Here is a 25,225-nt window from a genome sequence, read left to right as displayed (position 1 = left end):
AGTAAGTGTCTTAAACCACTGTGCACTTTATCTGTTTTTAGCTGTCTGTATGTCTGTCCTTATTTGTTGTGCTTGTGCACTTTAGTGTTGAGTCTACCTCATTGTCAGTAGATGTCCTGTCTTCACTGCAGCATAGAGAGAAACGCAATTTCGATTCCTCTGTATGTCTGGTGCATATGAAGAAACTGACAATAAAGCTGACTTTGACTTTGATAAGTCACCTAACCCTGAGCTTCCCTGGCATTGATTAAAAAATAAAAAAGACACTCATTTTACCTGGATTCCTAACTATAAACAGAGTAAAACAGTAGAAACCACAAGGGATTCTCCCTCCTACTAACTGTACAAGTATTCATATATTCACAACATACTTGGAGATACTGGCTAATGTTAGACAAATCCTGCACAAACTACTCTGTAGAGAGTCTCCCTTATCCACCTAAAACACAGCTAAGTTGGTGGTGCTTTCAGTGGTGGGGGGGTTGAAGCGCACTTGATTGTCATCATCTGGTGCTTTTAAAACTCGCAGGCCTCTAAGGTGACCAGTGAGGTGGAATCAGGCGGAACTCTACCTGCTCACACACATAACCCCAATACACTGCCAGGCACACACATGGAGAAACGCAATTAACACTAAATAATGACCTGGGGTCATAACAATTTCCATGCTGCTCAGTCTTGATCCATCAAGAATGATCAGGTCCACCAGTTTCGGAGACAAAGGAACGGCCACCTATGTTTCATTTAGGTGCACTGCGCTTCCTGGATCCTACTGGCCTGTTTCCACAAAGTGAAAATTGCAAAAATCCCACAATACAACAATGTCCCTTGAGTAATGGAGGGTGAGCACAACTTCATATCCAATAATTATTGTGTAACTGGAGAAACACAAACCATATTTTCTTAATGTCCTACAACTGATCTATAAAGCTGAACTAAATGATAATGAAGCATTCCCGTCTGAGTGGTGCATAGTTGTATACGTGACATGGGCACTGCTGAGTGCTAGATATTTTCTTTTAATAAGAGCAATGTTCACAACACAGTCTCATCTTTACAGTCACAAAGTGATGTGTGGTGCAACGCCATCCTATCTATCTATCCAACAGGCAAGCATGGCAACACGTTCACACCAAACACCAAGCAAATGTTTTGGTACACAATGATTACATAGAAACTTTACACTTTGCATTGGAAAACTTCAAATCAGACAAGAAATCTGTGTGGGAATGTGTCAGTCTTACTGTGGTCGATCTGATCCCTAGTCCATTCAGAATAACATGCATTTAAACATGGCTCCCGGGTCATCCTGCTGGTAGCCTGACAGCACATCACACAGAGTACAAATTGGCATCGTGATTATTTTCATCAATCTATTGCAATTACAGCTTGTGTTTATATTATCAGTGACAGACTCCCTATGACCACGCCATTTCAACACATCACAGTCTGGGAAGTCAAACTCTTTGTCACATATAAAATAATTATCTGAGAACACAGGGTTAAAAAAATAAGATGGTTGTTTCCATTTACTCAGTACAAGATCATGTGCCATTTGCTCGGTAGTTGCTGTCATACATTGGACTTGACATTGTAGCAAACAGGTTTTAGACATGCAGTTACACTCATTGCAATAAATATCATCTTTCTGTTGTAATTATTTTCTTCAAATATACACATCTATAAAAAAAAAAAGCAATTCTTGATTTTAATAGTCAAAAGAAACATTTTCCATGACAGGAACAAAAGACACCGTTTGGAATATCAAAGAAAAGCAAAGCCTTCAGAAGCAATGTGTTGACACTAAATGCTACTTAAACACTGACCTACGGACATCGAGGGAGGGAAAGTTGTTATGAGGGCCTGAGCCCGGAGTCCCTCCGGGGCGAAGACCCTATCATGTTTGCTCGTTGTTGTTATTATTATTGGTGTTAATGGAGGACAACTGCAGTTTGGAGAACTGGCAATGTTTCGCTGTGTTTGAGAGAAGAATAAAAATAACACAAATATAAACCTGGAAAGTTACTTATAGATATATTGTTATTGATAGTTAAAACTGCATTCTTATTTTTTTTGGTATATTTGTATATTGAAGCAGCAGTGGGCAAAGCTGCATGTTCAGGATTCTTTTTCTGACAAAAGGTTATCACTAGCTCAGTCAGCTCTGACCAGGCTCACTCAAAGTTAAGCACGTGCTTGACTTTTAAAAGAAGGCATCATAAATGGAGTGCAGATAAAATGACTGACCTATTTCACACCGGAAATGTTCATGCATACTCAAGGTGAGTACGAGAACAGTTTCCCAGGAAAAATACTATGGAGCACACACGGAGGATGCTTCTTGAACCAATGCACATTTAGTCTTTTTTTCTTTTCTTTTTACATTTAACCAAATTTTCTATGTAACAAAAGGGGTGGAATCAGTATTTTTTTTATTTAAATCCAACACAGTTCAATCCAACACAGCACACTTGGAAGCGACTGAAAGTGAAATATAAAAATACATTTCCAACAGTTATGGCATATTTAAGCCTTCCGCCATTTAAATCATGTTGCAGAGCTTGACCAAGAGCCCTATGAGCTGCAGCACTCACAGTGGGGGGAAAAAGTATTGGGCAGCCAATGATTCTGCAAGTTATCCCACTAATAAAGATGAGAGAGGTCTATAATGTACATCATTGGTTAACTTCAACTGTGAGAGCCAGAATGTAAAAAATCCAGGAAATCACATTGTTTATTGGATTGCGTGCACCAACAGCACCACAACAAATTCCTCGTATGTGTTCAATCGTACTTGGCAATAAAGCTTTTTCAGATTCTGATCGTAGGATTTTTAAAGAATTTATTTGTATAATGGTGCAGAAAGTAAGTATTCGGTCAATATCAAAGGTTCACCTCAATACTTTGTAATGTAACCTTGGTTGGCAATGACAGAGGTCAAACATTTCCTGTAGGTCTTCACCAGGTGTGCACACACTGTTGCTGGTATGTTGGCCCATTCCTCCATGCAGATCTCCTCTAGAGCAGTGATGTTTTGAAGCTGTCGCTGGGCAACACAGACTTTCAACTCCCTCCACAGATTCTCTATTGGATTGTCCGGAGACTGGCTAGGCCACTCCAGAACCTTGAAATGCTTCTTACGTAGCCACTCCTTCGTTGCCCGGGTGGTGTGTTTGGGATCATTGTGATGCTGGAAGATCCAGCCACGTTTCCTCCTCAATGCTCTCACTAAAGATAGGAGGCGTTTGCCCAAAATCTCACAATACATGGCCCAATTCATCCTTTCCTTAATACTGACCACGTGACATTCTCTCAATCCTCCTCTGGGTCATCCAGATGGTCTCTGGCAAACGTTAAGACAGGCCTGGACATGTACTGGCTGGGGGACGTTTCGAGCACTGCAGGATTTTTATCCATGACGACGTGGTGTGTTACTAATAGTAACCTTTGTTACTGTGGTCCTAGCTCTCTTCAGGTCATTGACCAGTTCCCCCCGTCTAGTTCTGGGCTGGTGCCTCACCGTTCTCAAGATCATTTGTACCCCACAAGGTGAGGGGAGAGGTGAGGTGCATGGAGCCCCAGGTGGAGGAAGACTGTCAGTGACCCTGTATTTATTCCATTTTCTAATAATTGCTCCAACAGTTGATCTCTTCTCACCAAGCTGCTTGCCTATTGTGGATTGGCTCATGCCAGTCTTGTGCAGGTGTACAATGTTGTCCTTGTGTCCTTAGACTAAAAAAAATGAACTGTGTGAGATGTTGAATTAAATAAATACACCTATGTTTAATTTAATTAACATTTCTATGTTTCATTTTAAAACCTGGTGTACTTTAGTAAGTTGAACTTACATGAAAAGCAAAATAAGCTAGCTAAGGAAATTGAACAAAACCCTACTGAGTGAATCGCACACTCACCTCAACACACTGATTGTCCTTGATGGTTTTCCGAAGTTCATACTGCGACCGCGCCTAATTAACTATTGCTGAAGTTTGGTGGGTGGAGGTGCGTTTTTCACAGGCAATAATTCGGGGTTTACTTCCATCAAATGACTCCGATCTGAGTAAATATATACTGTATATTTTATACGCTGCTGACCAATAGTGCGTGATGCTTTGCCTGGCCTTGTCTTTTTTATATGGAAAAAATCGATTTGATATTCGAGAAGAAACTATCCTGAACTGTCAATATTCATATAATGTAATTTTCTTTTTAGAATCACACCACCCGATTAGGGGACACATTTTTATCTTAAGATGTCACAAAAACATGTCGTTGGTCCAGTTTTTCTGTTTTGTTTTAATTGAACTGTGTCCTGTTGCTATTTTTATAAATATTGTTGAATGTCTGTAGGTGGAAGCAGAGTTTACCTGCATCACCACTGTCCCACTGGGATCAAAGTTCATGCAACCGCTGGATCATCACTCGATGCAGCTGATGACCATTTTCAGAAAACAAGGAGGAGCAGCAGGACTAAAAATATGGAATATCATGAGAGACTTGGATGAGGTATTTTTTATTTCATTCATTATACACAAATCTGATCTTCAGTATAGGTATTTTTTGAAATAAAAATAGCAGGTCACTTGTTGGGGCCTTAGGACTGCGACACAGCTGATGGTATATTGTTGCATGCCAATTAGAATAAAACAAACGTTTTGCTTCTACTTCTTGTATGACAGTGATGATCTGTTGCAATACGATGCAATACCAATATCACCTCATACATTGCCCTTGTTCACTGCTGTAGACTGATGCTGTTGAAACAATTAGAGCCCGCGAGCTCAAAGCACTCATGGTCGACCTCAATGAACACCCTGACCATCTCATTCAAGAGTATATGCTAAGTATTCTGTCCCCTGGTTTCTCTATCATAAAAATCCCTTCAGTGAAATCCCATTAACAGGAATTTGTCATCTATTAATTGAAGGTTGGTACTTCAATGAAGGTGCTTTTCTGATGTGTATGTTGGAACTGATGGTTTGTTTTTTTTCTTGTTTTTGAGGATGTTGAGGACAACCAGAGGGCTATGGACCAGACAGTCCTGGGAATTTTTGCCATCAAGGTTAAAGGTGCAGAGGCCACAGATTGCCTGGCAGATGTTGGAACAATCATCGAGGGGGTGGATGTGCTCGATGACCTTGGTAACATTGCAAATGCTGTCGCCATTTTGTTTGGCCTCATGTACTCACTTGACTTGAGCTATCCAGCCAACCTGCAGTACACATTTGAGGTTCAGCAAAAACTTGTCATGGAGCTGGATGACAAAAAACTCTCAACAAAGGTGCAAGTTTTATTTTGCTTTATTTTGGTGCTTCATTTGGTTTTGCAGGTCCTCTTAAGATATATTTGTTTTCATTGGGCCCTATCTAAAACTATATTAAAAATTCTTAAACAAAGGGGACTAACATGTTGAAAAAATGGTGTTTGTGGTTTAAAATATTATGTGCAGTAAATGTTTTCACAGAACATAGTGTTGTTGTTTGATTTTTATTGAACTACTTTGTATGGAAATTGTTGACATAAGTAGGTCTAGTAAGTCCAACATAAATTCACCACTTTAATACAATAAAACCTTATAAGTATTGCTTATTCAAAGCAGTTACATTGGAATTACAAGGAGTTGTTCAATTGGTTTTACTCAATTCAGTTGAGCACAAGTTACGTCAGTGAGTTAGGTTACTGTAATGAATGTATGTTTATTTAGTGGAGCGTCACCTGTTCTATTAAGTCTAACTAAACCAGATGACATTAAAATGACTTAAAACGGTCTTGTTGGTTTCACATAAATTAGAATTTCCCCTTGTAATAATTTGTTTGAACATAACTCAGTTATGTGGAAATTGTTGACATAATCATCTTATGTAAATTGAACAAATCTATTTTTTGATTGCAGACAGCTCTTTGGTCTTGGCCATGGTGGAGAGGTTGCAGTCTGAGTGTTTGAGGTTGTGGACAGGTGTCTTTTATACAGATAACAAGTTCAAACAGGTGCCATTAACACAGGTAATGAGTGGAAGAAAGAAGAGCTTCTTAATGAAGAAGTAACAGGGCTACAGGGACCAGAATTCTTGCTTGTTTGTTGGTGCTAAATACTTATTTTCTGCACCATGATACAAATAAATTCTTTGAAAATCATAAAATGTGATTTCTTGGATTTTTTTTTTTTAACGTTCTGTCTCTCACAGTTGAAGTGTACCAATGATGAACATTACAGACCTCTCATGTCTTTTAAGTGGGACAAGTTGCAGAATCGGTGAATTTTTTTGCACCACTGTATAACTTAGAACCATAATCATGTATAACCTTTAATATTAAAAGGCAGCAGGTCAGTCAATGCACCTGCCCATTCCTACTGTGGAGGGACCTCCTATTCTCTTAGTAGGATGTGTAATCAGTGCAGCAAGTCTTAAAATGAGCTAACTCTCAGGTTAGTAGCACAATGCCGTTAGCACAATTTAATTTGAAGTCTTGCCCTTAAGTTGAACTAAATGATTTCTACGGCAGACACCTTTAGGATTAATCTCTGATGATCCTCAGAGGGTTGTTCCCAGTGAAAGCTAGAGAAGTAAACAGTAATATCCCACAACATGAATCATTTCTGTTTCTGTTGATAGAGGTTGTCCATTGAAAAGCCTAGTTTCCATAACAGTAATGACACTGCAGGAACATGTGTTGCCAATGGAAATTTTTCATCTCAGTTTCTTAGAGATCTTTCTTTTGATGTGCTTTACTACACTTCCATAATCCTCAGAAATTATTAGTATGAAAAAGCTGGGAAATCAGGCATATTCTGAATGTTTCCTCTCTAGAGTCAGTGTTGCATAGTTTATGACTGAATACTCCCACAACCTGCATCTTTATCACACATAACTGAACAAAAACTCCAGAAGCAAAAAATTCCTTGGCACTCCATGAATGTAGTCGCTGCTGTTCCCACTACACCTGGGTGACAGCACGAGAGGCTTACAGGTAGGGTGTGTCTTTGTAGAGTACTTCTGAGCAGGAGGAAGAAGAACAGTTCAGAAGGCGATGGAGATGACTGGTGTCAGTCATCGATGGAGGGCAGGGTGGTCACAGGTACCCGTCGAGAAAAGAAGCTGGATCCTCTGAAGAGGAGGCCCTGGTGGCGGCATTGGTGGAGGAAGGACATATTTTAAATGTCTAAATTTCTATGGAAACACCACATTACTGTGTAAATATCAGAAGCTCAGGCTTCTCACTTAAAAGGATCACTTGTCACCAAACCAGAAAATCTAGCGCCAAGTCAGTGTAGCATCATACTATTTGTTCCTCAAGAGGCGATCGTGACTCACTGTCGTGCAAAGTACCAGGCACTGTAGAGCTCCACCTGCCAAAGTCTGGGAATTTCTGAACACAATGTGGCAGCTTGAATGGCAGCCACAAACAAACCCACACACTTCCTCCAGATATTGATTCTCATCCCAAATCTCTAGTGAATCAGAGTGCAGGCATAGCAAACCACTTTGTAAAACAGAGAGAGAGCTTTGGTCTGGATGTATAGACAAATCAAGTCCTTGTAAAAGACCGAGTTAATTTTTAACAACTGAATACCTTTATATTTATCCACAAACTTTGAAGGAGTTTCCTTGCGTAAGTTCAGCAAGCTAGCTTACTTTCATGATGCTGGAGAATTTGTGTATTAATAGTTGTTTCTTATCAAACAAACTGTTCAATACTTGACGGGAGTTTTGTTTTTATTAGAAATATTATTTGCAAGTTAATGTTCATGGAATGAGTCCATCTTGAGTTATTATTTGGATGTCTGCCCCTTTTGGAGGTCTGCAGAATGAGGCATTCATTCAGATGGTTCCGGTGTTTCAACGCCGTGTTTGCACCCTCAAAATGAATTCGATCAAAGCTTTGCTCAAATATGAGGGCTGAGCACCGTGCAAGGACCCATTAGCTGTAGATTTATGATATTTGCAAACCTTTGTTTTACTTCATATGATGAAAGAGGGTATAAGACAGAACTTAACAGGACTGCATCATTTTAATGGCTTCTGCTTAACTGTTTTCATTAGTTAATTGCTCTGTAACAGCAAATAGGGGCTGCTGTGTTAGAGCTATTTTGGTTGCCCGCAGAATTATTCTTGTTGATGGATTGGGGCCATACACTGATTTGTTGTTATATTATTCATTGCTAGATATCTGCCCACTGCTGACCATTTTACCAGCACAGAGCTGAGTAGACATGTGGAGGAGACAATTTAACTTAACGTGCCACCTCGTATGTATGATGTAGGACTATGGAATATTATGAAAAAAGATACTATTGTCAGTTTCGAGATCCATAAAAGCTGCCAGAGGTATACTTTCACAGATGAAGGGAGTGAGCTTACCCTCTGGCTAAGGTGATTCCAGCAGTGCAACCAGGACCTGAAGATGGGTGAGTGAGGAGGAAGACCTGCAGTCAAACTGAAAACACAAAGTTCAACAAATCAGACTCCCGAATTATCAGAAAACAATCACCAATGTTTTTCCTATAACTGATTTGTGAGCAAGATAATGTTTCCATACTTGACTCACCCACAGTTGTTGACTGCCATCAGGTCAGCAACCAGCATGAAAGGATATGTTAAAACACTCACTGCAATCTAGAGAAGAACAATTATTAGTCATCTGGAACACTGCACAAGAGAATCCTTTCATGAACGGATATCGATGGAAAACTTACGCCCATCACAAATTTAGTGTAACTCCTCACTGCAGAGGCCTGACTGAACTGCAAAAAAATTTAGAGGTAATGGAACACGAACAAAAGGCATTTTAACACCACAATGTTTGCTTTTGTCCTGCAATTATGTTTGAACCTCCAAGGGCACTCCTTCTTTGAACCAAGTGAATTTTGTTGTAAATCCCTTTTTATAAAATTGCGTGAAAAAGAATGGACTTACACTTTCATCAACAGCATAGGTATTAATAAAGTGAGCCAGAAGATTGCAACTCCACAGAAAGAGGACTTCTCCCAACACATGAGGCACGACACCACTGCAAACACAACAAAGCACTGGTCAGACTCCATCCGTCCATCCATCCATTTCTACCACTCATCCTGTTAAGGGTCACAGGGGGGCTGGAGCCTTCGGGCGAGAGGTGGGTGAGAGAGGTGACAGGTCGCCAGTCCATCACAGGGCCAGCATATAGAGACAGACAACCATTCACTCTCACAGTCACACCTACGGTCAATTTAGAGTATCAATCAGCCTCGTCCCCTCTTGATGTCTTTGGATGGTGGGAGAGAGCAGGAGTACCTGGAGGGAGCCTTCGCAGGCACAGGGTGAACATGCAAACTCCAGGAAGATCCCATGACCAAGCCGGGACACAAACCTGAAACCTTCTTGCTGTGAGGCTACAGTGCTGACCACTGCACCGCTGTGCCGCCCCCTGGTCAGACTCACTAGCCATAAATCTGAACTAGTATTTGAAGCAAAATTAACAGTAAGACAGCATGACTCACACGTAAAACCCAGCAACTCCTTCTTCCTTGAAAATGCTGACGATACAAGTGAGCATTCCACTGCAAATGTGACAGAAAATAAACATTAAGACGGTTTTAAAGGCTTTATAAAAGTTTTTTTTTTTGCTTTTGTTTTTTTACGGTAGTTCTCACCTGTATTTGACCTCCCTGCCAACGAACTGGGCCATACACCGCACTGACATAACTGCCACAAGAAAATGACACAGGCAAAGCTAAAGAGACTGAAAACACACACAGTAGTTGGCAGCACAACAGTAACGGATGGATTCCACATATAATTTATCCATGCACATCAAAAAGAGACCAAACACTTTCTAATTTCAGTTTCTCCAGTATGAAGAATTGCTGACTTAACAATTGGTTTGCATTTCATTGGCTAGTTCGTTAACAAAAAGTGACATTATGTCCCTTTTTAGTACTCACTTTGCACCACAAAAAACCCCATCAACAATAGTGTATTATGACAGATTTTTTTTTTCAAACTATGATGTGGACCTCCCCAGTGGCTCTCCAGAGAATTTCAGGGGGTTCAGTGAATGGATGTCAAAGAATATCATATATCAGAGGAAAACATGAAGATGTATGTGATTTGGGGAAAGATATATTTAGTTAGGAGATACAGAAGTTTTGGGGGAATTCTACTGTTTGTCCTACTTTCATAGAGTCAGAAACTATTAAATAAATGAGGACAGAGTTTTTTCATGTATTTGGTGTTGGCTAAAGTTCCATAAAACATCAATATTAGGCTAGTTTGGCTAAATAGCTGACCGTCCTTTGGATCAAATACTAAATAATGATCATGATAGCTATCCAGAAAAAAACCTACAAGCAACATAAGGAGGGATAAAGGGAGGGGCTTGTCTAAGACTAAAAGGGAGGTCCATCATCTAAGATTTGAAAAATCCCTTGCAGGACCACATCATGTCTTTGCCCCTGCAAAGAGTATTCACATTCCTACTTAAACTGCTTCTTTTTTAATTTGTACTAGGCAAAAGTAAACACTATTGATGTTTTCAAAAATGGTGGGGACAAAATTTGAATAGGTCTTGTTCCCACCCTTTGCAACTGACATAAGCATTTTGGTTGTTAGAGTATTGCCAGTTTTTCTGGCTGAGATCTGGTTCTTTGGAACTGGTTCAGATTAGTCAAGTCAAGTCAGTTTTATTTGTACAGCGCCAAATCACAACAGAAGTTATCTCATGACACTTTACAGGTAGAGCAGGTCTAGTACCACACTCCTTTATTGAATTTACACCCAACAATTCTCCATGAGCAAGCACATCCTGCAACAGTGGTGATGAAACCTTCCTTTTAACAGGCAGGAATGTGTTACTTGGAGAGGAAAAAAAGAGCATGTTTTTATTTGTTTTGGTTGTGACATTTGTGCAGGTAAGTACAGACCTTCCCAAACAAAAACACAGCTTTTTATCATGGAAAAAAATTTATAGTAGTGACTGAAGATCATTTGGTATATATAATATTCTACATTTTGCTTAATAACACATGTTGTCAGCATGAGTAAAAAACAAATAGATCAAAGGAAAAAATCCTTACGTACCATGAAATGGATGAGTGGCAACTCTGGACAGGAACTGGATAATCATCTCATTAGAGGTCTAGAGAGAGGAAACATTTTGAGGGGACACCTTGTCTGAAAATGAAAATGGAACCGAACACCCTGCCACTGCAAAGCAGAGATGTTAGGGTTCATGACAGAAAGAGCTGAATGTTGTCTAATTCTACTGTAATCAGAGGAAATGCATCAAGACATCGTGAAGGAAGTGGCTCACTATCAGCGCTGATGCTGTGTGTGATGGGTGGGTGTGACCGTGGTCAGTCCTTGTCAACATGCAACTCAAAACCGAAATGTGAACATTTGACAAAAAAAAGCAGTAAAAATCTTATAAATACATTGTACATATAAACTCATATTAATATAATTTCTAGGTGGGGGTATATTGGAGGATAAAATTAGTCTGTCCCTGTGTGACAAGCTGGCCTACATCTTATAAAAAAGGTAAAAACTCTGAACTATGACTTGAATAGAGATTTGTCCCTTATTCACTATGTTTTTGTCCTCTGAGATTCTCTCCCATAGGTATCATCTCACCTGTCAGACAGACACTAGTGGTTCAGTTTATCTGGTGACAAACAAACATAATATGATGTTAATCACACTCTTATTACTGATGCATTACAAATTGGATTTAGTGGTGTGTTACTGTCACAGTTCACTGATTTAGGCTGCTGCAAGTTGCAATGCAAGTTCAACCAGTTTGCACAAGGGAGGCTATCAGTCATTCTTTTTTTTTTTTTCATACTTTATGTTTATTTTGTTTTAGTAAAACAGAACATACAGGTCACTGGTCAAGGTTAATACACTACGTTTTACACATTCTGAGTACAATGTCATGTCAGGGGTTACTTTAAAGGAGCAAGAAAAGAAAATAAAATATATGTAGCATCAGTTTTATGTTATGTCCATATTCATATATTTAAACCATTTACACCAGTTTCTTTGAAATGCATCTATACAATGTCTCAGAGAAAAGGTGAGCTTTTCCTTATCACTTATTTCTTTAACAACTGAAATCCACTCTCCTTTCGTTGGTGGTTCTTTATTGAGCCATTTCTTAGTGATTGTTTTTTTACAAGATACAAGCAGTATTTTAAGAAGGTATTTGTCATGAGCATTAAGAGAAGGTGAAATATTACCTAAATATATAGTAATGAAATTGTCTTCAATTTCAAAACCCTTTATTGCTTTTATTTCTTTTACTATCTCTAGCCAGTATGGTTGGATTGACGGGCAGCTCCAAAATATATGAAAGTGATCAGCTGATGGGTTGTGACAAAGTCTCCAACAATATCCAGCTTCTGGCCTGCCGCTCTGTCTAAACTTTCTTCTTGGAGTAATGAAAAATCTGATAATATTCTTCCATGCAAATTCTCTCCACTGGCCAGAGCTGGAAGTGCTGGATTGTATTTTACATATATTTAACCATTCTTCTGCTGTTAAAACCATGTTTGACTCCTTTTCCCGTGCAGTTTTAATATAGAAAGTAGAGTGATTCTTAGAAGTTTGAATAGCTGAGTATAGTTTGGATATTAGTTTCCTTTTGATGTTTCCTTTATATGCGTCAATAAAAACATGAATGAGGCTCACTTCACTTTCTCCATCAATTTTAACATTTTTGTCAAAGTGGTGCCTAAGTTGCAGTTACCTGTAAAAATCCTGTTTATCCAAGTTATGGGAGTCACAAAGACTTTGGAAACTTTTCAAGCATGTGGTGGTTGAGATTGTACTGTATGTTGTTATGCCTTCCGCCATCCATAGTTTAAACCTAGAATCTAATTCTGCTGGCTTAAAATCTCTGTCATATGCTACCCACAGCAACAACCGTATGTTTCTGTCCAATTTTAAATTTTTACAGTCTTGAAACCATATATTGAGGGGGACCATTGTCCATCGACTTCATTTATCTGAATACAGAGTCCTAGTGGTTCTGTCCCCCAGCATGGACTGCAGGGGAATATCTAATTGTTTTAATTCTAGCTCTTTCCATTTCGCATTGTAGTCCTCAATACACCAACAGACTAAATATTTTAATTGTGATGCCTTATAATAGTCTTCCAAGCATGGGAGGGATATTCCTCCTTTTTCTTTTGGCAATTGAAGTGTTTTGAGTCGCACCCTCGGCTTCTGCCCTTTCCAGATGAACCTGGAAATCATTCGCTTCCATTCACTGAACTGTTTTATTGGTATCTCTACCGGTAGAGATTGAAAAAGGAACAACAATCTTGGTAATATGTTCATTTTTATAGTTTCTATTCGATTATACAAGTTTAGTGTTAAGGGAGCCAACCTGAGCAAATCTGCTTTTATTTCCTTTGTGATAGGACCATAATTTATATTATAAATATTAGCCAAATCTTTTGGAATATTAATACCAAGGTATTTAATATGACTGGTTTTCAAAGCTATCAGTCATTCTGACTTTGATATTTGCATGGAGGTTTCTGTTAGTACTGCAGCAATTAACGAGTGTGTGTGTTTCACGAAATGAAGTTAGTCGTGTCAGCTCTGGATAGGCAGCACAAAAGCTTAATTCCTAGTTTAAGTATATTAGTAGCGTGCAGGTGGTAGGGTTTTCTTATGAAACAGTTTTCTATGATGAAGCTATTTTTGACTCATCTACATAGCCTTAAATTCTGCAAACACTTCTTAAGTATAAGCGCAGTCTGAAATAGAAGACCGACATCACTAAAACAGTCCTGGTGGAAGCAAAGTGGCAGAAGATGCACCATCAATAATACACCAAGACCTTTCAGCCCTAAAGAGGGGTCCAGGAAGTTGTGAAGCACTCTAGAGCCATTTGGTACACATTGCAACTACACAGCTCTCCGCTCAGTGTGCAGGTAAAGGTCTTTCTTATATATACAATTTCATGAAGAATGACACAGAAAGGAGAAGTTATCACACATCTGATCAGAAGATTAGCCTTGTGACATTCTCAGTCAACTCATCCAAGAAATCAAGAGGGCAAAATGTTCATGCATATCAGCCCAACCCTCCTAACCTGATTCCACCTGTTGTAGTTCACACCCACAGCCTGAATATCCTTAGCAGTTTTGGAGCTACCAAGTGAAGATGTTACCTGTGGATGGTGCAGTGGAGGCTTCCACTGGACTGTTGTGAAGCAAGTGCATATGGATTGTATTTCTTTTTCATTTTATGTTTATGTCAGTGGCAGTGGGAAGACTGCCCTTTCTCTCAATAGCACTGATTATACATAACGAGATGACTGTGAATGACTGTGAATGAATGAACATTAACTTTATGATAACCTTACAGAGGGAACGTATTTAGCTACTACGACAATATCCAGACGCTAAACCGCCTGTTTCCATCAGACACAATTCAAACAGCTACTGTTCCCTTTAAATTTATAGAGGCCTTTCAGTTCTGTTTAGATGTTATGTAGCAACAACTCTTACCTCTTTCACCACTTTCCTCAGAGAAGTCTGCTGCTCATCTTTCTTGGAGAGAAACTCCATCTGCTGAGTAAAGACACGGCCTCTCACAATTAGATATCGTCCACCCATCCATTTTCTTCCGCTTATCCTGTTAAGGGTCACAGGGGGGCTGGAGCCTATCCCAGCTGTTTTCGGGCGAGAGGCAGGTCGCCAGTCCATCAAAGGGCCAACACATAGAGACAGACAACCATTCACTCTCACAGTCACACCTACGGTCAATTTAGAGTGTCCAATCAGCCTAGTCCCCATTTGCATGTTCTCCCTGTGGGAGAAAGCCAGAGAGAACCCACACAGGCACAGGGAGAACATGGAGACTCCACACAGAAAGATCCCACACCCGAGCCGGGACTCAAACCCAAAACCTTCTTGCTGTGAGGCTACAGTGCTGACCACTGCACCGCTGTGCCGCCCCTGGTCAGACTCACTAGCCATACATCTGAACTAGTATTCGAAGCAAAATGAACAGTAAGGAAGCATGACTCACACGTAAAACCCAGCAACTCCTTCTTCCTTGAAAATGCTGACGATACAAGTGAGCAAATAAACATTGAGACGGTTTTAAAGGCTTTGTAGGACTATTGTAAAATATTGTGTTTTTGTGATGATACAGAATCTGACACAATATATTCACTTAAAATATACACTACCAGTCAAGAGTTTGGACACATCTTCTCATTTAATGGTTCTTCTTTATTTTCATGACTATTTCCATTATAAATTCTGATTTAGACCTTAGTGCTGCCTTTGACACAAGTGACCATCAAATCCTGCTACAGAGACTTGAACACTCATTTGGCATTAATGGAATGGCATTAAACTGGTTTAAATCATATTTATCAGGTCGATTTCAGTTTGTACATGTTAATGATAAATCTTCTATGCAAACAAAAGTTAAACACGGTGTTCTCCAAGGTTCAGTGCTTGGGCCACTAATTTTCACTTTCTATGCTTCCTTTAGGTCATATTATTTGGAAACATTCCATAAATTTCCATTGTTATGCAGATGATTCTCAATTATATTCATCAATAAAGCTGGATGAAGGCCAACAGTTATCTAAACTACATGCATGGATTACAGACATAAAGGCCCCAATGACACAACTTTTTACTGTTAAACTGATAAAACAGATGTCATTGTTATTCCTGTGCTTGGCCCTAAACACCTTGGAAAAACGTTACCTAGTGATATTACTACTCATTGGCATTACTATGGCCTCCAGCAGCACTGTTAAGAACCTCGGAGTTATATTTGATCAGGATTTGTCCTTCAGTTCCCCCATTAAACAAATTTCAAGGACCGCTTTTATTCATCTACGCAATATCTCTAAAATAAGAAACCTTCTGTCTCAAGGTGACACAGAAAAACTAGTCCATGCATTTGTTACTTCTAGGCTGGACTATTAGAATTCTTTATTATCAGGCCGGTCAGGCTTATCCGGGATTAGCTCCTAGTTTATGCTGCTAAAGACTTAGACAACCAGGGAACTCCCATGATGTACTGAGCTTCCTCCTTCTCTCTGTTTCTATCCATCTTCATCCATAACATTCACATATATAAATGCATCCATTAACCTAAACTTCTTCCCCGGAGTTGTCTGTGCTCTCTCGCCCTGCAGGTCACCTCGGGCTGTAGACGCTGGGGCTGTAGACATTGGGTTGATCGCTTCCTGTCCTGTACCAACCACTCTCTCACCCTGGCCCTGTGTTTCTCGCTCTTCTCCACTGCTCCCTCCCTCTCTCTCCTCTTATCCACCTACCCTGGTAGGGTAGGTGGAGGTTTCTTCCTGTTAAAAGGGAGGTTTTTTTCTTGCCGTCACTGAGTGCTTGGTCATGTGGAAATGTTGGGTCTCTTTCATTTGTAGTAAAGAGTAAGGTTCTAGACCTGGGGCCTCATGTATCAACGCGGTTTACGCAAGAAAAACTTGCATATGCCAGGATCGACACTCACGTTCAGATGTATCAACGCAAAAAGTTTGTCGATTCTTGCGCTGTTTCACGTCAACTCTGGAGCTGCCCTAGAAGTTGGTGGAAAGCAGATTCTTGTGTTAACTGCACTTTGGTCCGTTGGCGACACCCTGTGGCGGTGTTTGGTAACTGACATTATTTGACAACCGCACATACATCCGGCACGAAAAAGCCTTCCAGCGGGAGATGGCGGACCGTTCCGGGGTGAGTCAGTCAACCCTCAGCCGGGCTATGCCCTGGGTGGTGGACCTGATCATCATTAGAGAATCCGGCTATTGCTGCAAATTGCGCTTTAATATTGGCCTGTTCAACCGCACCGGAAGGGAATTTAATGTACCTGCGGGAGAGGCGGATGATCAGGTCCACCACCCAGGGCATGGCCTGGCTGAGGGTTGACTGGCTCACCCCGGAACATTCCGCCATCTCCCACTGGAAGGAGCCAGTGGCCAAGAAGCCGAGTGTGCTCAGCACCAGTTTCGGCACTAGCACAGCTCGGCTCCTGGCGTTTCTGCGCTGGAGCGCCGGTCACAGCTCCTCACAAATTTGTGGGAGGATGGACCACGGTAGCCTGAACCGGCTCATCAGCCACTCATCAGAATTGTGGAGCAAGTCTTCCCACTCCCTGAAATGTCGCTCCCTCTTATTGCACTGTTTGCCACGTCCTCCAACAGCGTGTGCTGCCATTGTTGAAAGTTGCACATTCAGCACAATCGTGAAGACTCTCTTATAGCTGCTTCAGTAATGCCAACAGGTGTTTGGGTTTGTGTTGATGGCTTTTTTGTGCCCGATATATGTGCGGTTATCAAATAATGTCAGTTACCAAACACCGACACAGGGTGTTGCCAACGGACCAAAGTGCAGTTAACGCAAGAATCTGCTTTCCACCAACTTCTACGGCGCCTCCGGAGTTGGTGTGAAACAGCGCAAGAATCTACAAACTTTTCGCCTTGGTACATCTGAACGTGAGCGCCGATCCTGGCAAGTTTTTCGTGCGTAAACCGCGTTGATACATGAGGCCCCTGCTCTTTGTGTAAAGTGCCTTGAGATGGCTTTTGTTGTGATTTGGTGCTATACAAATAAAAATTGATTGATTGATAGAGTCTCACTGAAGGCATCAAAACTATGAATGAACACATATGAAATTATGTAGTACACAAAAAAGTGTGAAATAACTCAAAACGTGTTTTATATTTTTGATACCTCAAAATAGCCAACCTTTTCTTTGATTACTGCTTTGCAAACTCGGCATTCTCTAGATGAGCTTCATGAGGTCGTCACCTGAAATGGTTTTCCAACAGTCTTGAAGGAGTTCCTAGAGATGCTGAGCACTTGTTGGCCCTTTTACCTTCCCTCTGCGGTCCATCTCATCCCAAACTATCTGGATTGGGTTTAGGTCAGCTGACTATGAAGGCCAGGTCATCTGGCGCAGCACCCCATCACTCTCCTTCTTGGTCAAATAGTCTTTACAAAGCCTTGAGGGGTGTTCGCCCTGTTAAAAAATAAATGATGGTCCAACTAAACGCAAACCAGATGGGATGGCATGTTGCTGCAGGATGCTGAGGTAGCCATGCTGGTTCAATTTTGAATAAATCCCCAACAGTGACACCAGCAAAGCATGCCCACACCATCACACCTCCTCCTTCATGCTTCACGGTGGGAACCATGCATGTAGAGACCACTCGCTCACCTTTTTTGCATCACTTAAAGAAACGGCGGGTGGAACCAAAGATCTTAAATTTGAACTCATCAGACCAAAGCACAGATTTCCACTGGTCTAATGTCCATTCCTTGTGTCTCTTGGCCCAAACAAATCTCTTGTGCTTGTTGCTTTTCCTTAGTAGTGGTTTCTTAGCAGCTATTTGACCATAGAGGTCTTATACTCTCAGTCTCCTCTGAACAGGTGATGTAGAGATGAGTCTGCACAAGAAATTTGTGCTGCATTTATCTGGGCTCTAATCTGAGGTGCTGTACTTGTGATGAACTTGTGATTTCTGAGGATGGTGACTGGATGAACCAATCCTCAGCAGCAGAGGTGACTCTTGGTCTTCCTTTCCTGGGGCGGTCCTCATGTGAACCAGTTTCATCATTGCCCTTGAAGGTTTTTGTGACTGCACTTGAGGACACATTCAAAGTTTTTGCAATTTTCTGGACTCACTGACTTTTAATTCTTTAAGTAATGATGGACTGTCGTTTCTCTTTTCTTAGCTGATTGGTTCTTGCCCAGATGAATTTATAATATATATGAATATAATATGAATTCCAACAGTTGTCAAAGAGGGCTGTCAGCTGTGTATCAACATGACTTCTCCATAACACAACTGATGCTCCCAACCCCACTAAGAAGGCAAGAAATTCCACAAATGAACCCTGACAAGACAAGTCTGTAAAGTGAAAACCATTTCAGGGGATGAATCTAATTAGGAGAAGGCCAAGGGTTTGCAGTGCTGTCAACAAAGCAAAGGGTGGCTACTCTGAGGATTCTAAAATATAAAACATATTTACAGTTATTTAATATTTTTTCTTTGCTACATAATTCCATATATCTCGCTTCATATATTTAATGTCTTCAGTATGTATCTACAATGCAGAAAGAAGTAAAAATGAAGAAAACATATTGAATAAGAAAACGTGTCCAAGCTTTTGACTGGTCGAGTTTCCAGAAACAAACGTTGTAAATTTATCAAAACAAGAAGCATGTAGAGTAGATGCAAACTGAAAATGTTATGACAATGACTTCTCTGTTATAGAGAGTGAGTGAATTATTGAGTGAGAAGTATGTCAGTACATCATTACCATTGAGGCTATAGTAAATAGCAAATTATATACTTAATTTTTTTCTGAAATATGCATTGGAGATCAAAATTACAGAGCAAATTATTAATAATTCATTATGAAGTATTGTTATTCTTATTGATAGAATAGAGAGGAGGAACAAAAACAAGCATCCGTGATGGTATGGGGGTGTGGTAGTGCCCATGGCACATCTGTGAAGGCATCATTAATGCTGAAAGGTACAGATTTTGGACCAGCTGCCATCCAAGCAACTTCTTTTTCAGGGACGTCCTTGCTTATTTCAGCAAGACAATGCCAAGTCACATTCTGGAGGTGTTACAACAGCATGGCTTCGTAGTAAGAGTGCGGGTACTAGACTGGCCTGCCTGCAGTCCACACCTGTCTCCCATTGAAAATATGTGGCGCATAGTCCATCCATCCATTTCCAACCACTTACCCTGTTAAGGGTCGCGGGGGAGCTGGAGCCTATCCCAGCTGCCTTTGGGCACATAACAAAGCGCAAAATAGGACAATGGAGACTCCGGACTGTTGAGCAACTGAAGTTGTACATCAAGCAAGAATAGGAAAGAATTCCACCCACAAAGCTTCAACAGTTAGTGCACTCAGCACCCAAATGCTGATTGAGTGTTTTTAGAAGGAAAGGTGATAACCAGTACCACAGTAGTAAAGATGGCCCTGTCCCAGCTTTTTTGGAATGTGTTGCAGGCATCAAATTCAAAATGAGTGAATATTTGCCATCAACAAAGCTTATCAGTTTGAACATTAAATATCTTGTCTTTGCAGTGTATTCAATTGAATATAGGTTGAAAGGGATTTGCAAATCACTGTGTTCTGTTTTTATTTTAAAAATCACTGTATTCTGTTTTTATTTTAAAAATCACTGTATTCTGTTTTTATTTTAAAAATCACTGTGTTCTGTTTTTATTTTAAAAATCACTGTGTTCTGTTTTTATTTTAAAAATCATTGTATTCTGTTTTTATTTTAAAAATCACTGTGTTCTGTTTTTATTTTAAAATCATTGTATTCTGTTTTTATTTTAAAAATCACTGTATTGTTTTTATTTTAAAAATCATTGTATTCTGTTTTTATTTTAAAAATCACTGTATTCTATTTTTATTTTAAAAATCATTGTATTCTGTTTTTATTTTAAAAATCACTGTATTGTTTTTATTTTAAAAATCATTGTATTCTGTTTTTATTTTAAAAATCACTGTATTCTGTTTTTATTTTAAAAATCATTGTATTCTGTTTTTATTTTAAAAATCATTGTATTCTGTTTTTATTTTAAAAATCATTGTATTCTGTTTTTATTTACATTTTACACAACATCCCAACTTCATTGGAATTGGGGTTGTATTTCCTATGGGCCTCTGGTTCATTGCTACTCCATCTAGCTAAACTAATTGGCTTATGTAAGCGATATTACACTGAGTCGTACACAAAAATAGAAAGTCATTGCATGACAATAACCAACTCAAGGGGGCAAGGGGGCAACGGGGCAAGGTGGCGCAGTGGTAGCACTGTCGCCTCACTGGCAGAAGGTCCTGGGTTGGATTCCTGCAAAGGACGCTGTGGGCACTCTGGGGTGTGCCCTCTCCTCCATGTAACTGGTGACCACAGCTTGTGTGGGGTCAGCTACAGGGCCTTTCTGTGTGGAGTTTGCATGTTCTCCCCGTGTCCTCCTATTCAGGAATCCCTCACAAAATCATGCAATAATCGTGGCCACTATAGCACCTCTTCTGGTCAATTGGGGTGCCTGATGGGAGGGGAAAAGAATCAGTGGGAATAACGAGATCCTCCCATACACTACATCCTACTGGTGAAAGTCCCCCGTCTCATGACAAGAAGCAGTCTGCTGACGGCCATGTAAGGTAACCAGAATATGGTTTTAACTGATAATGGCACGTGTTTAAATGAATGCAACACAATCAGAATATTGTCATATGCTGATTAATACAGTGTATGTCAACTTGGTCAATGTGACATAAGAACTAACTCTCAGTAAGGGCTTCCTGTTACTCTTACACTCGTAATGCTTCCAGATGACGACTGGCTACATACGCGCCATTAAACTTTGGATTCTTGGGAAAACTGTGGCAGGTGTTACCCAGCGGTAACTTGCACTTGCACTCAGCAGTATTTCTGCTGATGTAGTCGCTGTATATGGATTGAAGACATATGCGTTTACATTAGTGTTTAGAAGGTCAACTTAAGAGGTAGTCTGGCCAGTTGAAGCATGATCCATCCTCAATACTTCCTGGGTACATTTACGTTTACGTTTATTTATGAAGTGCCATCCTTTGGGGGTCTATAACACACAGTTCTTGTTTTGAAATACTCATTTATTCAAATTGAGATTATGTGTGACAACTCTAGATTTTGTTCTACAAGAATCGCTACAGCTATTTTTAGATGCAAGTATTTCTGACCCGCTAACCAAATCAGTGAAAGAAACCAAAATAAAATGTAACATTAAACCTTAGTCTTTATCTAAGTCCTCATTTACCTGTTTAACTTTGCTCCTGACCACCGTGGAGATGGCACTGGACATGATTCTTGAGGAGAGTCCACGGAAGAGTCCTCTCTTCCCATCCACTTTCACAATATACTGTGCTAAAACAAATCAATTTACTGACAGCTGCCCTGGCTGAACCAATTAACAGTCAAACAATGAGACAGTGAGTCATCAGAGCCCACTTACCATAAGAGAAGAAGCCAGGCAGGTATAAAACTCTTCTTCCAAACATAGTTGTGCCAACAGTTGGAGGAAGAGGTTCATGTCCAACCTGGAAACAAAAACGACCAATCAGAGGCTGTTATCCTGACTGGACGTGGAGTGTAAAGGCTTACACACTTGGAATGATATGGGGATGAACCCATTCTATCTGTGGATCCATCATAAAAAAGTATGCAATGTTGACAATAATGAACTCAAACTCACTGTATTACCCTCTCAGTATTACAGCCATGAGGTTATTCTCACAATATTGGCAAGCATTGAAAGATCAAAACTCCCAAGGTCCCTGGACGATATCAGCATGCAAAAACACATCGTTTTCTCCGTCTCAAGACAATGGCAGGGACAGGAGGAATTTAATGTAACCCAGCCCTGTCCCAGCCAGGAGGCTGTGTAGTAGTAAAATTGGGAAGACAACTTTCTGTCTTCATTCTTTCACATATTCAAGATATTAAATGTCAGCAAAACAGTTAACATAATTCAACTGTGATCTCACAGGCTTCTTAACTTTGATTTGAAAGGGTAATGTAGGAATCACTGAGCAAACTGTTCAACATCCAAGTGCAGCAACCTGGGAATTCATGAGCTGGCATTTATCAGCGTGCACAGCCATGTAAACAGCTTCTGCAATCAACCATGATCCTCCTGCTAAAGCTGGCAGGTTGTGGCACCACAGTGGAAGTAGAGGCAAAGCACTGCACTCGACCACTTGGTGAGAGACTCACTGTCCACCAGGAACGGGTCAGATTGCCCAGATTTTTCCAATATTGCAGAATGTGAACCCAGATTTAACCAAACGATGCACATGTGCTGTTTGAAGCCATTGATGGTGAGTTTGAAACAACATGTTGTCACTGGTTTGCAGAAGCAGGTCTAATCTCGTGTGGAGAAGCGCTTCCTCTTCCACCACACAGAGAACCATTTCAGAATATGAGAAGATGTAAGAAGCCGAAAACAACAGTTAAGGGGTTTGCCAACTTAATCGAGGTTACCTAGCTAGCTGCGTTAGCTACCTGTATCAGGAGCTTCACATACAGCAACGGATGTGTGATGGCTGTCACCCCTGCTCCCAGCAGTAGGACCGCGGTGTCCATGTCCACAGGAGCCGGCGTGGCATCCTGATCAACACCGTTTGTCTGGCGGAGAGGATTCTCCTGAGATTCCATCCTTAATTACGTGACGGAGGATACTTCATCCTCGGTCACTTTAGCGCTGTACGCAACTACTTCCGCTTTGTAACTTCAAAATAATACACTGTTCCTCAAGGGCGTCAATTTTGTAGTTATTGCATTGCAATCAATGCCGATGTGAGTCAGTTCCGTTCATGTCAAAGACACAATGAGAGCTTCATTATGTATGTATATAGACAACTTAAGTTAGGATGAAGGGGGGTGGGATGACCATGACCAATAGGGGCAGTAAAACATTATTAAACATATTGGCATTTATTTAAAAATCAAATTATTGCTCTGCTATCTAATATAATATGTTTGCAAGTTATTAATAAAACTGGTGATTTATTCTTAACCTAATCAAAGTAAAGTGAACCAAAGTAAAGGAAAATTAGGGTTAACCACTAACTTTGTTCTCTGATGATCAAGGCACAGTCCTAAGTAAGGGTGTAAATGACAGATCATTATCTGTTACAGTATTTTCATCCAGATAGTATATTTACTTTCCTACTGAATTTTCATAAAGCCTTTATCCTATTACATATTTTAAAAATACTTCTTAAAATGGCAATGTTTTTGCTGTTGTATTGTTTGTACTTTTTTTATAAACTCATGACATATTTGAAACACTTCGGTAGGCAATATCCACAGAAAAGGAAAAAAATCAAGCCCACAAAACCCACAGATTTCTCTGCTACATTGATTATCATTGTGGTGCAGTTTCAAAGGAAACCTTTATTTTAAGCAAATTAATGTGTTCATAGAAGGATGACAAAAAAAATAACAATAAACTTCATTTGTCTAGCAAATGTAAACATTAAACGCTTAACAAATGAACAATAAAACAGTGAAGCCCTGAAAACAGATCAAATAAGTTATATAAAATAGAAGTAAAGAGATAAAAAGAACTGATTAAAAACAACTGCTCAGAAAGATATAGGATAAGATATAATTTAGGATAAGATATACTTGTAAAGTGTCATAAGATAACTTTGGTGTGATTTGGCGCTATATAGATAAAATTGACTTGACTTGACCTAACTGTGGTGGGTAAGTTCTAAACTTTTGGTGCATAGCTTGCTGCAAAAGGCCATCTTACCGTTCTTTTTGCGGTTAGTTTGTTGCATATTGTTAAGAAAGCATGAAGCAAGCTCAGTGAGCAGATTGGAATATTGGTTAGTAGTCTGGAAGATGTGAAGGTTCTAAAGATTTTTTTTGCTTTGAGAGAGAATAAAAAAGTCTGTACTCAATGTATCAGATCATGGGTAACAGGTAGCTAGATGACAATACAAGTGTGACATATTCCCTTACTGGTTTTGGCAGTTCTTGTGGCTGAATTTTGAACGAGTTGCAGCCAAACTATTGTTTTTGTTGTTGTTGTTGTTGTTAGCTTGCTTAGATTTTTTCTTTAAAAAACACAATTATAGTGCATTGCAATAGTCTAAGTGTAAAAGCACAATGGTGTGAGTACGTTTTTAGCATCCTGTTAGGAAAGGCAGGGTCAAACACTTGCAATACCTCCTAAATGCTAAAAAAAAAAAAAAAAAAAAAAAAAAAACTGCCTTTGTAACATAGAGAATATGACTTTCAAAAATTATTATAGAATTTTCCACTTACAACTTCACCTGTAGGGCCAGAATTTAAGACTTAAAAGGTGGGTAGATAATAAGAATTTAAATTCCAGGGGTATTACGATTGTCCTTAATAGTTTTAGAAACATATGCCTGGTTTTCACACTGCATTTTCTGTTAGGGGTCATGGGGGGCTGGAGCCTATCCCAGCAGCCTTGGAGGGAGAGGCAGGGTTCACCCTGGACAGTTCACCAGTCCATCGCAGGGCCAACACATAGAGACAGACAGACATTCACACTTGCAGCCACAATTAACCTAGTCCCCACTTGATGTCTTTGGATGGTGGGAAGAAGCCGGTGTGCCCAGAAAGAACAGGGAGAACATGCAAACTCCACACAGAAAGATCCTGTGTCCGAGCTGGGACTTGAACCTTCTTGCTGTGAGGCGACA

General features: G+C 40.0%; 1 protein-coding gene across 3 annotated transcripts; it reads right to left on the bottom strand.

Annotated features, from left to right (window-relative positions):
* Window positions 1-871: 871 nt before the first annotated feature.
* LOC147255852 (mitochondrial carrier homolog 1-like) lies at window positions 872-23,258 on the bottom strand. Of its 3 annotated transcripts, none has more exons than XM_086213874.1 (12): window positions 23,068-23,258; window positions 21,997-22,081; window positions 21,802-21,903; window positions 14,498-14,560; window positions 11,058-11,115; window positions 9,632-9,683; window positions 9,479-9,538; window positions 8,916-9,009; window positions 8,696-8,743; window positions 8,548-8,615; window positions 8,361-8,436; window positions 872-7,120 (listed from the first exon to the last, which is right to left on the bottom strand). In XM_086213874.1, the coding sequence occupies exons 1-12, from the start codon at window positions 23,196-23,198 to the stop codon at window positions 7,046-7,048; spliced, it is 912 nt and encodes a 303-aa protein (XP_086070000.1). In that variant the 5' UTR covers window positions 23,199-23,258; the 3' UTR covers window positions 872-7,045. The 3 variants fall into 3 exon arrangements, with proteins under 3 accessions (XP_086070000.1, XP_086070001.1, XP_086069999.1); XM_086213875.1 differs by having other exon boundaries at window positions 873-7,120; window positions 23,046-23,192; XM_086213873.1 differs by having other exon boundaries at window positions 874-7,120; window positions 21,802-21,908; window positions 23,046-23,258.
* Window positions 23,259-25,225: the final 1,967 nt, after the last annotated feature.

Source organism: Aulostomus chinensis, chromosome 9 (genome assembly GCF_037954235.1).
Source record: "Aulostomus chinensis isolate RoL2024-O1b breed Wild chromosome 9, RoL_Achi_v1.0, whole genome shotgun sequence".
NCBI lineage: Eukaryota > Metazoa > Chordata > Actinopteri > Syngnathiformes > Aulostomidae > Aulostomus > Aulostomus chinensis.
This window is presented reverse-complemented; position numbering and strand designations above follow the sequence as displayed.

Excerpts from the sequence above, each read along its gene's own strand:
- LOC147255852 (XM_086213873.1), bottom strand. The coding sequence starts at position 23,198 with ATGGAATCTCAGGAGAATCCTCTCCGCCAGACAAACGGTGTTGATCAG. Across the intron at positions 14,561-21,801 it reads TCAGGAGCAAAGTTAAACAG|CAGATGGAGTTTCTCTCCAA; the intron begins GTAAATGAGGAC and ends GTCTTTACTCAG. Across the intron at positions 8,744-8,915 it reads CCTATGCTGTTGATGAAAGT|TTCAGTCAGGCCTCTGCAGT; the intron begins GTAAGTCCATTC and ends ATTTTTTTGCAG.